At 47.6% G+C, this 15,170-nt stretch overlaps 1 protein-coding gene across 1 annotated transcript in view; it reads left to right on the top strand.

Moving 5' to 3' along the window:
* CIITA (class II major histocompatibility complex transactivator) overlaps positions 1-14,446 on the top strand; it is a 70,574-nt gene extending 56,128 nt beyond the window's left edge. Inside the window, exons 5-6 of the mRNA XM_018567376.1 lie at positions 3,968-4,051; positions 14,419-14,446. Coding sequence (XP_018422878.1) covers positions 3,968-4,051; positions 14,419-14,446 — 112 coding nt within the window. The remainder of the gene's footprint in view (positions 1-3,967; positions 4,052-14,418) is intronic.
* Positions 14,447-15,170: the final 724 nt, after the last annotated feature.

Genomic DNA, 15,170 nt, shown 5'->3' with positions numbered 1-15,170 from the left:
GGGGGGGGGGTCTGCAGCATACCTCACCCCCTAGGGTTCCTGTCTTTGAAAGCCTGGGCCACTGTCTCCAGTGATTGTACTTCTTGAAGGGTAGCCTCTTTCTCTTGCTTATCAAGAGAGGTGTTCTTGACGACTTTGTCTGAATTTATGGAGAAGGTTTCAGCCTGATTTGGGACCTCAGAGGCTGCAAGTGAGCCTCCTCCAGAGTCCATCTCAGGTCTTCCTCTGGCTGTAGCTGCTTCTGGACATTCTCATAAAGGAAAATGAGGATAGTACCTTCTCCGGTTCTGAAGATTGAGTACACAAGGAGTTTCAGTCTGCTGACATATATCCAAAACTTAAGGATACCATTTGGATCACAATTGATGTGGTGCATGTGTGCCTTGTCCTAGAGCTACCTTCATTAGCCCTACCAGAAATCGCTGGCTTATGTTCTCTAAAAATGTCTCAACCAATTTTGTCCAGCAATATACTATTGAAGAAGGGGTTCTTAAAAAAGTGGGCTGTCCTTGTTGTAGACCTAGTCATTTCCGGTCTTAACAAGATTTCAACTGTTCCTGTAGAAGACTTATCAGTGTTTAGGGACACTGATGATAAAAGACCGAAAGCCCTATATAAAGCCTTGTTATTTCTTGCAGGCACTACTATTTGGCTTGTTGTTGTGACCATGTCCATCTGCAAAAGTCTTTCTGTTTGGTCAAAGGCTGTAACGTACTCACCTGTCCTTCGTTCCAGACTCATTGATCGACCCTGCCTCCTCATTTACGGTGTCACTCTGCTCCTCCCTCCTACCTGGCTTAAGGCACCAGATTCAATTGCCTGGCGTTCATGTAAAGTGAAGATGCCGTGCAATACCTCTCCAGAACTGTCCTCACTGTAACCTGCTCACAGTATCCCAAAGATTGTCATTACTACCTACCATCCTGTGTCTGCTGACGGGCTGCAGGCCTGTTTGATCATCAGTCCATCCTGTGCTGCTGATATCCTACTGCTGTGCTTGATCATCCATCCATCCATCTAGTGCTGCGCACAGGCTACAGCTCTGCTTGATTATCCCTCCATCCTGTCCTGCAGACATGCTGCAGCTCTGCGTTATTATTCAGCCATCCCTCCTATCTTCAGGCAAGCCCCTGCTCCACAGCACCTCAAGTCCTGTGCACCTCTCAAACCCAAGAATGCATAAACGCAAGTATCATTCTTAAAAGTGATTAACCATTGCATTTGGTGTGAAGTAACTCCAGACTAATTCAACTTAATGTCATGAACTGTTTAACCTCAAGTTTGATAGTTGTGCATACAAGTATATCAAATTGACATTTCCAGAGTTTACCTATATAAACTTGCAGTTTAGTATGTGTTGGACCGTCATGCTCCATCCACGGCTGTGACCCATGAAATATAAAAACCACTGTTGAGCTATTAATGTTACAAAGGCCATGTCACAGGAGCCTGGATCCATACTGATGGATCCCTATGTACCCCAACACCTGGTGCTCCTGCCTGAGATGACTACCTGATATGATTTGCCAGATATCCAGAATGGGCCTCCTTTCAGTGCTTATGTGGTGGACTGTTTTGGTCAAATGTTGGTCTGCAGAGCTTCAGTGCAGAAAGCATCTTTTTTGGATACCCTGTGCTGGGGAACTCTTTTTTGGTGAATCCTTGTTTTCGCCAGCAAGTAAACCCTCTGCTCCTGAGACAAAAGAAAGAGTTCCTTTCGCTTCTCTTAGGCCTCCAGGTCCACGGCCAAGCCTGAACTCAGTTCAGCCATGGACCCCCAAATCCACCAAGTCTGGAAGCAAGCTCTCCTCTCAGTGAGGGGATGCCCCCACTTGTCAGGGGGGGGGGGGTGTTTCTTTGCCTTCACAGCCATCTGGTCCCAGGAATTTTCAGATGCCTGGGTCTGGAACATTGTATCTAGGGTCTACAAACTAGAATTTCAGTCTCTGCCTCCACCCAGTTTTATGTTGTCAAACTTGTCAACATCTAAGGCAGACCTTTTACGCTTCTCTAAAGCAGTTCATTTCTCAAGAGGTCAAAGCCATGGCTCTAGAGAGGGGAAGCTTCCAGTGTTTCTATTCAAACTTGTTCGCTATCCCCAATACAAAAGGTTACAGCCCCATAATGATTCAAGATATTCTAAAAAGATTCCTTCGATTAAAAAAATTCCATATGTAATCCCACAAATCAGTCTGGTGCTGGGATCCTTCCTCTCAAGATGGATGCCAACATAGCACCAGACCTCTTGCAGTGCATCTGATTTTGACTTTGGCAGAGCTTTATATTCCAGCCCTGACCACAGTTTACATCCCAGGTGTGGAAAACTGGTAGGTGGACTTTCTGAGTCATCAATCCTTAACCAGGACATTGTTCTATCATTTTTCTGTACTGCCACTACACATCCTAGGGAGTTTTCCCTCCATTGTCTGGATGTGATACACACAATAGGATCTTAATAGGTAGGTACAGCTCCCGTTTGACAGTCTTGACACCTGGTCGTCAGTTCACACATTTGTTAAGTTTTACTAGGAGGATGTTCAGGCTTCAAGTGATGTCAGCTTTGGCCGTAAGGTTCTTCAGGTGGCTATGCTGACTCTATTGAGCCCCCTCTGTTAACCTGTTGGTTTTTGTAGACCTTTTAGCATTTTGTTTGCTCTGTCACCCACCCCTCAGTTGAACGTCTTTTGGACACCTCAGTCTTCCTGAATTCTCTTGTGCTTCTCTTGTGTCCAATTAATGTATTATTAGGAAAATAGGATTTAGGACTTGTAAAATTATTTTCTTGGAGTACATAACAGGACACAGGTCCCTCCCCTCTGTTTTGTTATGATTCACTCCTATTATTGCTTGCTACAAAACTGGGGCTTGCTGGGAAAGGGAGTTATACTGGGCTGTTCTTACAGCTCTTGTTTGCCAGTGTCCAATCTCTTGAAGGCAGCAACATAACCCAATGTTCCTTAAAGTGACATTAAAGGCAAATATTGTTTTCCCTACCGCCAACGTTAATTAAAGCACTTACCTTAAATTATGTCTCTTATTCTGATCTTTTTCTTCTTTCCTGTAGTTTTTAGCCTTCTCTCCAGTGCTGCTGCAGGCCTCCGATCCAGCACTGACTCCTCTGTCCTTGTTGGCACTTTTTGTCCCACGGTGTCTGCATGCGGTTGCACGCGTCCATACACTTACCTTGTGTCTCTCCTCGTCTCCTTGCCAAAAATCCGAACTGCGCATGCGACCGCCCACAAAATGCTTTGCGGCCGCCAGAGAATTTTCAGATTTTCGGACGGAGCGCCCAGGGAAGACACAGGTAAGTTTAAACCGCTGTTAAAGCGTTTTTTTATTTTTATTTTACTTTTTGCATATATCTACTGCTTGCTAGCAGTAGATGTATGCAAAAAAACCGTGAGGGTTTAGAAACCCTTTAAAACTTCCTGTGTCCCGTAATGTACGCCAAGCAAAGGGTTAGACAAAAATCAGTCAGTGAGGTGTGTGGGTGCAGTGATGGTCAGTGAGGTGCATGAGTGCAGTATCTCCTAAATGTGATGTTGGAACTATTTTGGCAGTGTTGGGCAGATCAGTTTGCCCTGCATACTGCCTATGTGGACATATGTTGTTTTACTGTAAGCAGAGCCACCCTCCTCTCTATATAGTGGCAGACAGTACAGCTGATGGAAAAACACAGCTATGCATGTCCGTGCTGCATACATGTGGCATTCGACTGCAATAGGTAGTCAAGAGGCACCTCCTGACACTGCCATAGCTCAGGGCGTGAGAGGAAAGGCTGAGCTAGCACTCTTCCTCGCTTCCTGAGTTTTTGTTTTATAACAATATTGAATGAGATAGTTATCCATAGGACACAGCAGTGAGATGTCTACATATGTTAATCTCTATGTACATCAACCAGGTTATATATATAACCTGTTATATTAGAATAAATATAAAATTGACAAAAATGTTCTTTTTTTTGCAGCCTATCACAAAACAATATTACGGGAAAGGGGGCAAAGAAACTAGCAGCTGCACTTCCATCCCTATGCTCACTACAGACCCTAAGGTACATTCACTTACCTATTCAGAATGACTTTATGTAAAAAATGACAGAATTAAATGTTTATGATTATTTTATATATTCAAATCTGTTTCATGAAATTTTTAACTTAAAACAGGAATACATAGAACAAGTATTTTAATATGATAATGGTTTTTAATTTCTCATCTGTAAATTGTATCAACCTATCCATTGTAGATGATTTTAGTTTTTTTCCCCTCTAAACAACATTTTATTTTTTTTAAACCCCACGTATCATGTTTTGTTAAGAAAGTCTTTATTTCAGATTTATACTTATATTTATTAATGATTGAGTGAAAATTACATACTGTGACATATGGCAAAATCTGCTGTGTAAAGTCTTTACTGTCATATTCAGGAAAGAAAATGACAACACCTTCTCCTCATGTGTTATTGTTTATTAAAAGACTTCTAAAAATCAACAAATCCATTCTACTCACATGTTCAGTCCAAATATTCATCATATAATTCCTCAACCCAATGTGCACATAAGTAACATAGGATGAAGAAACCTTCTGATGCTGCTGATTTTATGCTGATTATTTGGACGTCTAGAGGGCTGAGAAAATCAATTTTTGTAAAAGGTTTTAAGCAAGGATACATGAAACTATTTGGGAATCCGGAGGTGTTTAGGTAGACACAGATTATAGGCCACCGGATTAACTTGGCTAAGAATGCAGAAAGGTCCAATATATCTGGGACCTAATTTTGGAGAGGGTTGCTTCAACTTGATATTCTTTGCAGGCAACCATACAAGTTGATTTAGGCAAAAACGGGGAGCAGGTCTTCAGTGACGGTCGGCATACTTCTTGTGCCTGGAAGTTGACTGAAGCAGGACTTTCCTTATGTCTCTCCAATGCTTAGTTAATCTGGACACCATGTTGGCCGCTGCTGGTACTCCACAGGAATAGACTAAAAGTGCAAAACCCTAGGTTGGTACCCAAAGGCAGCCTGAATAGGAGAGCATTTTAAAGAAGAGTGCCAAAGAGAGTTATGTGCTAATTCAGCCAGGGGTAACATTTCACTCAAATTGTCATGTTCAGCATTAATATATGCCCTTAGATAGGTTTCTAAGTCCTGATTAACTCTCTCCATCTGGCCATTAGATTGAGGGTGATATCCAAAAGACAGAGAATTTTTGATACCCAGATGTTTGCAAGTAGCTTTCCAAAAGAAAGATATGAATTGCGGCCCTCTGTCAGAAACAATATCCACTGGAATACCGTGTAAACGGATGACTCTCAAACAAGATTTGTACCAAGCTTCAAGCTGAGGGAAGGGCTCTGATAGGGATATAGTGTGCTAACTTGGAAAAGCGATCAACAAACACCCAGATGACAGTATTACCTTTGGAGACAGGCAAATCAACAATTAAATTCATACTAATATGAGTAGATGTGTAACGATCGTGGCTGCACTCCACCGTGGAGCGCAAGCCGCGGGACGGAAGTAGAGGAGCCGATGCGTTCCAGCGTGGAACGCATCGGCCCCTATGACGTCAGCAGCTCCTCCCACACTCCTCCCCTATAAAAGGCTGACAGAAAGATCAGTATGGCGTTCCACTATTGCCAGTGAACGCCAGCTGACAACCAGAGATCCCTTTCCTGGACTATTGGACCTGTTACCTGGAAGAACCCTCGTTGTGCTAGGACATATAATAGCAAGTATAGCTTAGTCTGAGACAGCCTGTCCCAGATAGAGCTCTCTGAAAGTCATTACTTGTGATCTCATGCAAACTGTTGTATGGACTGCCTAGTTACTATCTGAGCCACACCAGTTAAAGGGGAAGTGCTGATATTCCTTTTGTGTGATACTCCTTACCAAAGTCTATTATTGTGCCTGCTTGAATCAAGTGCTGATAACTCTTCTTGTTGGTACACCTTATCAAAGTAGTACTATATTTGAACCCGCTTGAACCACACATAACAGTTGTAACCCAGGTATGCTGTAAATACCCTGGGGCTACTCGTGTGCATCACCACTTAACCCGAAGTAATTGCGGCACATGATGGTAGAGCTCCTAACTCTCCGTTTATGTTTGAGAGTGACGCCTGGAGCTCGACCCTGAAGCCATACCCTTAAACAATTCACTTGAGCTAGGCACACTCCGCTGCTGAGATTCATATATCCTGACCTAGCCGTTACAAGATGGAGCACAAGGTACAGGTAGCGGACAAAGTAATCCTTGGGGAAGAGATAGAGGCATCTTGATGGCTGCACAGACAGTACAGGCTCTAACAAAGGTTATGACATTAGGTATAATGGTAGGCCACCAAACCAGAGGTTTCAAAAGGGAGAAATTCGTTCTGGTGGTATGATATGTGCAGGAACAGTTCAAAGATTCTCACAAGGGAATTGGTGCGACACAGCATCGGCTTTGGTATTCTTAGTCCCAGGGATGCAAGTTGCAAAAAGGTGAAATGAGTTAAAGAATAATGTCCTTCGGGCTTGTCTGGCGTTTAGTCTTTGGGCTGTCTCCAAATAGGTCAGATTCTTGTGGTCTGCCTGTACCACAACAGGGAGTTCAGTACCTTCTACTAGATGTCTCCATTAGGAGAATGCGAGCTTCATAGCCAAAAACTCCCTATTCCCAACATCATAATTTTGTTCAGTAATGGAGAATTTCTTTGAGAAAAAGGCGATAGGATGTAGCTTACTGGAAGCAGGGTCATGTTGCGATAACACTGCCCCAGCACCTACTTCGGAGGCGTCAGCTTCCAAGAAGTATTGAGCAGACGGCATAGGATAGCGGAGAATAGGGGCGGAGCAAAAGGCAGTCTTTAAGCGTTCAAATGCCTCCAATGCTTCTGGAGACCACTTAGAGCAATTGGCCCCTTTCTTAGTCAGAGCAGTAATAGGAGCAGGTATCTTGGTGAAATTCTTGATACATTTCCTGTAATAGTTAGAGAACCCGATAATTTGCTGGATCTCCTTTAAGGTAGCAGGTCTGGGCCACTGTAAAATGGCATTGAGTTTGCTGGAATCCTTTTGAAATCCTTCAGATGAAATTATGTATCCCAAAAAGGGTATTACCGTTTGTTTAAATATGGAAATTTTGCGTATACATATCTCGGAATCTTGGACACGGTCAAACAATTCAGTGATTAACGGTTCTTTACTGTAATTCGATTGAGAGCTCTGTAGTCAATGCAGGGCCTAAGTCCCCCATCCTTTTTCTCTACAAAAAAGAACCCTGGACCCACGGGAGAAGTGGAAGGGCGAATTAAACCCGTATTTAGGCTGTCTTTTATTTGTCCCTCTATCACCTTAGTTTCAGCAGGATTAAGAGGATATGTTCTCTCTTTAGGTAGAGGAGCACCAGGAAGCAATTCTATTGCACAGTCATAGGAACGATGTGGAGGGAGCTCCTCAGCTTCCCTTTCAGAAAATGCATCAGTGAAAACAGCAAAAGCATCAGGTATTTCAGAATCGATATACACCTTATGGATGAACACATTATTAGGAATTATCTTTTGGAGACAGCGAGTTAGACAGGAGGTGCTCCAGTCTGAAATTTGACCAGAGGACCAGTCAACTGATGGCTTATGTTAATTTAACCCAGGGTATCCCAGAATTACGTGTGTCTAGGGGACAGAATAATGTCAAAACACAAAAATTATTGATGAAGGGCACCGAGCAGGACTGAGAGAGGCTTGGATTCATGAGTGATAAGGCCATTGTCTAGAGGGTCTCCTCCTAAAGTGGTTACACAGAGCGGAAGATTTTTAGAGATAGTGGGAATGTGAAGTTTTTTAACCAGTGCTACATCTAGAAACACACCACCTACACCGGAATCCATAAAAAGCACTGGTCTTCCCAGGACAGGGTAATAGGAACTAATAGTCTTTCCTCAAGAGGTTTCAGAATTATATGGCCTAATGGGGCTCCTCGATCACCTATTAAGCCTGAAAGTTTTCCGCCCAGACAGGACATAAATACAGGAAATGCCTCTGCTTTCCACAGTATAATCAGAGACCATAGGTCCAACGTTTTGCATGTTTAGTATCCGACAAACGCACAGCTCCTACATCCATGGGGTCCTCCACAGGAGAGACTGAAGGGGGGGTGGCAGGAGCAGATGGTTGCCAAAAGGGTGGTTTGTAAACAGATCTGCAAGGATTATATTGCCTCTGGCTCTCCCTTTCAAGTTGACTTTAAGCATAACAGGTGTCTACTAAAATACATAGGTTGATGAAATCCTCCAGACTCTCAGGAACCTCGCGGAAGATTAACTCATCCTTTCTGCGATCAGCCAGGACCCTACGAAAGGAGGTCTTGAGGGCGCTATTACCCCAGGAGGTCTCTGCAGCTAATGTACGGAATGCTATGGCGTAGGATGCTACAGAGCGTTGCCCCTGGCGCAGATCAAGAATATTGGCCTCTGCAGCAGACGCAGTTTCAATGAAATTGTGGTAGTCTGCCAGCAGAGGTGAATCCTTCTACAAAAGGGGCGACACCCAGGACGCTTTACCCTTAAGCAATGATATTATAAAAGGTAATTTTGGCATGTGAAGTAGCAAAGACAGAAAGTTGGTTTCTTAAATGTAACCGACAGTGGTTGATAAAATCCCGACACTCAGAAGGATTACCATCATATTTTTCTTGGAGTGGAATCTTAGGGGCTGGAGTAGCAGGAGACTCAGACATAGTAACAGGTTCTCTAGCCATAGCCCCTAAAATAGTAGGTGCTTCAGGAGCCGACCCTGAGTAGTTATCAATGTAGCTAACATAGAGGTGATAGTCACAAGTTTTCCCTCCAAGGACTTCATCTGGTTGGCATGCTCTCCCAGAAGATACCCCTGAAGAGAGACTGCGTGCACCAGCTCATTAAGGCCCATATTGGCCCAAGTTGTAGTATCTATTAAGGTTTTTAATGAATCTCAACTGCGGAAGCTGTGGTACAATAATTACTCAGAGGAAAAAGCCAAGTAACAAAACACATGTGGAAGAATGTCAACTGATAATGACGTGCGTTACCTTATGCAGTTTTTGTATAATGCACTCGCAGGAACCTGTATTAACTCATATATATGTAGTGCAGTACTCTCTCCAAGTGTTACGTACCGTGGTGCGAGCCCGAAGTGACAAGGAGGACCTCCCTTGCAGTTCCGTCTGTGGACCCCCGAGGGTGCAACAGGGGGTGCATAGGTAAGAGCAGCACGGGTGTCGGGTATGGAATCTTGGGTGCCAGCTGGGAATGGTGCTCCACAGGGAGATTCCAAGGATAGTCAGGAACAAGCCGGGTCAGAAGCCAGAGAGCCAATGGTACAAGCAGGATGCAGAGAGTAGTCAGGAATAGCCGGGTCAAGAGCCAGGGAGACAATAGCATAAGCAGGATCCAGAGAGTGGTCAGGGACAAGCTAGGTCAAACACATAGGAAGTAAGCTGGAGACAGAGCAATGCAAGTGATACAGGATACAGAGCAATGCAGGCTGGTCACGGGCTGAAGGTCACTCAGCAATGACTGAGACAGCTGAGCCTGCTTATATAGCCCCAGTGACATCACTGGGCATGCATCATGATGCACGGGGGCGTGCCCCGATGGGCCGCCTCGTCATAGGTGGGCGTGCCCCGCCGGGCCGCCTCGTCATAGGTGGGCGTGCCCCGCCGGGCCGCCTGGTCATAGGTGGGCGTTTCGCCGCTGCGGGAGCGCGGCTCGAGACCAGGATGCGGCCTGAGACCTGACATTGCCCCCCTCTAAGGGGCGGTCTCCGGACGCCCAACTGGTACTGCTTCTCGGGATGGTTTTGTAAGAAGGTCCGGACGAGTCTGGGAGCATGAATGTTGGCAACGGGCTCCCAGGAGTTCTCTTCAGGCCCGTACCCTTTCCATTTGACGAGGAACTGTCCCACGCCCCCGCGTTTCCGGCAGTCCAAGACGGCCTCTACCTCATACTCCTCTTCGCCATTCACCAGAATGGGCCCTGAAGTGTCAGGGATGCAGTCAGGGAAGGTATCCGGAACAGCAGGTTTCAACAAAGAAACATTAAAAACAGGATGGATTCTGTAGGCCTCTGGTAAGGTTAGTCGGTAGGCAGCCGGATTGATCCTGCGTTCCACTGGGAAGGGCCCAATGAATCTGGGGCCCAGTTTCTTAGAGGGGCAGGCTAATTTGAGATTGTAGGTGGACAGCCAGACCAAGTCTCCGACTCGCAAGTCCAGGTCACCCCTACGAGTCTGGTCAAAGGCCCTCTTGGCGTCCTTCTGGGCCTTGGCAATAGTTTATTGCAGGAAGACAGAGTTGGTGCGGAGGAAGTCCACGGTCTCTTGAGCGGCCGGTACTGTGGAATCCGGTACCCACGTGGGTAGGAAAACGGGGTGGTAGCCGTAGTTCGAGAAGAACGGAGACTGTCTGATGGCTGAATGCACATTATAGGCAAACTCCGCCAGCGGGGTCAGAGAAACCCAATCATCCTGGGAGAACGTGGAGAAGCAGCGAAGATACTGCTCCAGGGTCTGGTTCGTCATCTCTGTCTGGCCGTTGGTCTGAGGATGGTATGCAGATGAAAAACTCAAACGTATGTTCACGGCTTCGCATAAAACTCTCCAGAACCTGGAGGTGAACTGGACCCCTCTGTCGGAGACCACATCAGTGGGAACCCCGTGAAGGCGCACCACCTCCTATATGAAAGTGCTAGCTAGAGTCTCTGCCGTGGGAACCCTCCGCATCGGAATGAAGTGGGCCATCTTTGAGAGGCGGTCCACAACAGCAAAGATTGCAGTACAGTTTTCAGAGGGTGGTAGTTCTACAATGAAATCCATTGAAATAGCGGTCCAGAGACGGACTGGAATCGTAAGTGGCCGCAGTAGGAGAATATAGTTCCGGCAGTCCAAGTTCACTGAAGGCCACCAAAACAAATGCTGTACCAGGTCTGCTGTCTTGCGGCCACCGAAGTGTCCTGCCAATGGAGTATCGTGCCATTGCCCGATAATAGCGGATCGTACCGATTCGGGCACAAAAGCCTTTTCGTCCCGGAGGTACAGACCATCTTGTTGGTACAAATTCCAGGCACCGGAGGGTGGTGCGTCCCGAGATGCCTGTCGGATGCGGGAGAGCAGGTCGTCCTGCAGGAGTAGTAACTGGTTGGTCTGGAGAATGGTGTCAGGCTGCTTGGGAGCATCGAGTACATACCGGATAGGGCGTCAGGTTTCCCGTTGCGTGATCCAGGGCGGTAGGTTATGTGGAAGCGAAATCGGGAGAAGAAGAGTGCCCATCGGGCCTGCCGAGGTCTTAAGCGTCTGGCGGATCTTTGGTATTCTAAGTTCTTGTGGTCAGTATAGATCAGGACTGGATGGGTTGCCCCTTCTAGCAGATACCGCCATTCCTCCAGTGCCAGCTTAATGGCCAGGAGCTCCCGATCGCCCACATTGTAGTTCCTTTCTGCTGTGCTCAGCTTCCTAGAGAAGAATGCTACCGGGTGCAGAAGTGCCTTCAGGCCCTGGCGTTGAGATAACACTGCCCCTACCGCCACCTCCGGGATCCGGATATTTCAGAATGGGGGCGGATGTGAAGCGGAGCTTCAGCTGGTTGAAGGCGGCTTGAGCATCTGCAGGCCAGTGGAAGTGGGTCACCTTCTTAGTAAGTTGCGTGATTGGAGTGATGATCTTGGAGAAATCCTGTACGAATCGTCTATAAAAATTGGCGAAGCCCACAAAGCGCTGCACCCCTTTCTTGTCTGTAGGGGGAGGCCACTCCAGGATAGCAGAGACTTTGGAAATGCCAGTAGCTGAGATGACCAGTCCGAGGAATTGAATTGAGGACTGCTCAAACTCACATTTCTCGGCTTTCGTGTATAGGCCATGCAGTCGAAGTCGGCAGAGCACCTGCTTCACATGCGTCCGGTGCAGGGTTAGAGAGGCCGAGAAAATGAGGATTTCATCGAGGTATACTATGATGAAGAGGTCGATGAAATCCCAGAAGACGTCGTTCATCAGGTGCTGGAAGGTAGCTGGTGCATTACACAGGCCGGAGGGCATTACGAGGTATTCGTAATAAACCGGGTACGAAATCCACTCATCCCCTTCACAGATACGTACGAGATTATATGCACCCTGTAGATCCAACTTGGTGAAGATGGTTGCGGAACAGAGGCGCTGAAACAGTTCCGGAATCAGGGGAAGGGGGTAGCGGTTCTTGATGGAAATTATCCTCAATATACCCCTTGAGTGTTGCCAGCTCTGGTTCGGATAGTGGGTAGATGCGCCCAAAGGGAATGGCAGCTCCGGGTAGCAAGTTGATGGGGAAATCATATGCCCGGTATGGAGGTAGAGTGTCCGCATTCCGCTTGTCAAAAACATCAAGGAAATCGTGATAAATCGAGGGGATCTCTTGTCTCAGTTCGAGATCCCAGACTGGTTGGCAGAGGTCCAGGTTCTGAACAGTAGCGGGCCGCGAACAGTTCTGTAGACAATAGGAGGATCGGAAGGAGATCGTCCCAGTGCTCCAATCAATCAGTGGGTTGTGGACCTGGAGCCACGGCATTCCCAGTATGACAGGGGACAAGGGTGAGGATATGATATCCAAGTGGAGTAGTTCATGGTGTTCTGGCGTGACCTGGGTGTAAATGGGAACGGTCTCCTGGGTAACTGGTCCAGTTTTGAGGGCAGTGCCATCTGCCAGAAAAATTAGGAGTTCCTGAAGTTTGGGTTGCAGGGGAATGTGATGCAGAAGAGCGAATTGGAGGTCCATAAAGCAACTGCAGGCACCGGAATCAAGGATGGCCGAGATCTGGAGGACCTTCTCTGGCAGCTGTAATGAGATAGGAACAATAAGGTGAGAGGTGAGGTGGCCGGTCCGGACCTCAGAGACAGGATGAGTCTGTTGCCACTTACGGTTCTTGATGGGGCAGTTACGTACGTAATGCCTGGAACCCCCCCAATAGAGGCAAAGATCCAGGTGACGGCGTCGTTCCCTCTCCCCCGGGGTCAATGGTGCCTGTGTTAAACCAAGCTGCATGGGTTCGGCTGGCTCCGGGGTCGCAGCGGGAGGACCGGGTCGGAACATCGAGTTCCCAGCTGGCAGGAAATTTGGGCCCCGCAGCAACATCCAGGTCGGTTGGGTAGTAGCCGGTGCGTTCCAGTCTTCGCTCTCTCAGGCGTCGGTCAATCTGGGTGGCCAGGTGGATTAGCTCATCTAGGGAATCTGGTACACCCACACGGGCCAGCTCGTCTTTGAGGGAATCTGACAGTCCTAGCCTGAACTGACAACGGAGTGCCGCATCATTCCACTCGTGGTCGGAGCTCCATCTTTTAAACTCCGCCACATAGTCCTCAACGGCCCGCCAGCACTGGCGCAAGGAGGACAGAGTGGTCTCTGCAGTGGAGGCCCGATGGGGATCGTCATATAGCAGAGCCATGGCATCCAAAAATACCGATGAAAATTCAAGTCGATCGTCCCGTTCCAAGAGACGGTGGGCCCAGGCCTGGGGTTCATTAGCCAAAAGTGATATTATAAACCCCACCTTGGTCTGTTCCGATACAAAGGTGCGTGGCTGCAGCAGGAAGTAAAGTTGGCAAGCATGACTAAACGCACGTAACTTGCGGCCACCGGTGAATTTCTTGGGCGCTGGTACCCGGGGTTCAGGGTGTAACAGGGGATGCACAGGCAAGAGCAGTACGGGTGTCGGGTATGGAATCTTGGGTGCCAGCTGGGAATGGTGCTCCACAGGGAGATTCCAAGCATAGGTCAGGAACAAGCCGGGTCAAAAGTCAGAGAGCCAATGATACAAGCAGGATGCAGAGAGTAGTCAGGAATAGCCGGGTCAAGAGCCAGGGAGACAATAGCATAATCAGGATCCAGAGAGTGGTCAGGGACAAGCCAGGTCAAACACATAGGAAGTAAGCTGGAGACAGAGCAATGCAAGTGATACGGAGCAATGCAGACTGGTCACAGGCTGAAGGTCACTCAGCAATGACTGAGGCCGCTGAGCCTGCTTATTTAGCCCCAGTGACATCACTGGGCGTGCATCATGACGCACAGGGGCGTGGGCCGCCTCGTCATAGGTGGGCGTGCCCCGCTGGGCCGCCTCGTCATATGTGGGCGTGCCCCGCTGGGCCGCCTCGTCATAGGTGGGTGTGCCCCGCTGGGCCGCCTCATCATAGGGGGCGTGCCCCGCCAGGCTGTCTCGTCATAGGTGGTTGTGTCGCCGCTGCGGGAGCGCAGCTCGGGATCGGGATGCGGCCTGAGACCCGACACCAAGTCCTGTGTCCTCGACACTGCTATCTTGAAATAGTAACGCATGTTTGTATTCCTTCATACATTTTACGATACATTGTATAAGTCACTCAATGGCCTGCATTACGTCATATAGGTCTCATGTATCCATTCATAAGGGAAGTTCGTATCAACAGGAGAATGTGTCACAAGCATATGAATAAATGATACTTGCGGTTGGTTGGATCCTCACTGGGAACAAGGTAAGATGCTTGGAAGGCTGATCCCTGCAGGAGAGAGTGCTTTGTGCAGTCTGGAGCATGGCTGCAAGGGTGGAAATGCAGGCTTAACTTTGGATTGATGCAACAGACGTGAGTTTGTAGAGTTGGTAATGCAGGTTGTACACACGGGCAGCAGCATCAGGTTGGAACTTGCAGGGAACAATAATGCAAGGAGTGCACACAAGAATGCAGCAGCAGATTTAAACAGTGCAGGCTTCACACAGAGTATGATTGCAGATTGGATCTCATTGAGAGCACACACTGGGAATTGGTTGTAGAGATGACGTTGCTGAGAACACACATAAACAAGTCGGCAACAGTGGATTAGAACGTGATAATCTCACAGGAGTATTAGCTTGCCACAGATGGGAAGTGAGACGAGATGAGACTCCATTGCTGTTGATTAGTTCTCAAGCAGGAAGGAGGGAGACGGCTGTGTGAAACAGAGATCCAGTGTGTTTACAAATTACACAGACACTGATTGTTTGAACCTCATGGCCTAAAGAGGAAGAGGTCAGGTGACACCGCTGGATGTGATTGATTGAGGGGGTGGAGCTCTACTCTGATCCTGGAAGGCAAATATATTACACAAGTATACTGTTATGCCTGACAAAAGTCCCACCCATCACTCCAATTTCCTGACCCTTGTCAGGTGGAGAGACAGATAGGAA

Source organism: Nanorana parkeri, unplaced genomic scaffold (assembly GCF_000935625.1).
Source record: "Nanorana parkeri isolate BGI_ZX_2015 unplaced genomic scaffold, ASM93562v1 scaffold1038, whole genome shotgun sequence".
Lineage (NCBI taxonomy): Eukaryota > Metazoa > Chordata > Amphibia > Anura > Dicroglossidae > Nanorana > Nanorana parkeri.
Note: the sequence above shows the minus strand (reverse complement) of the source record. Positions and strands in the feature narration are given on the sequence as shown.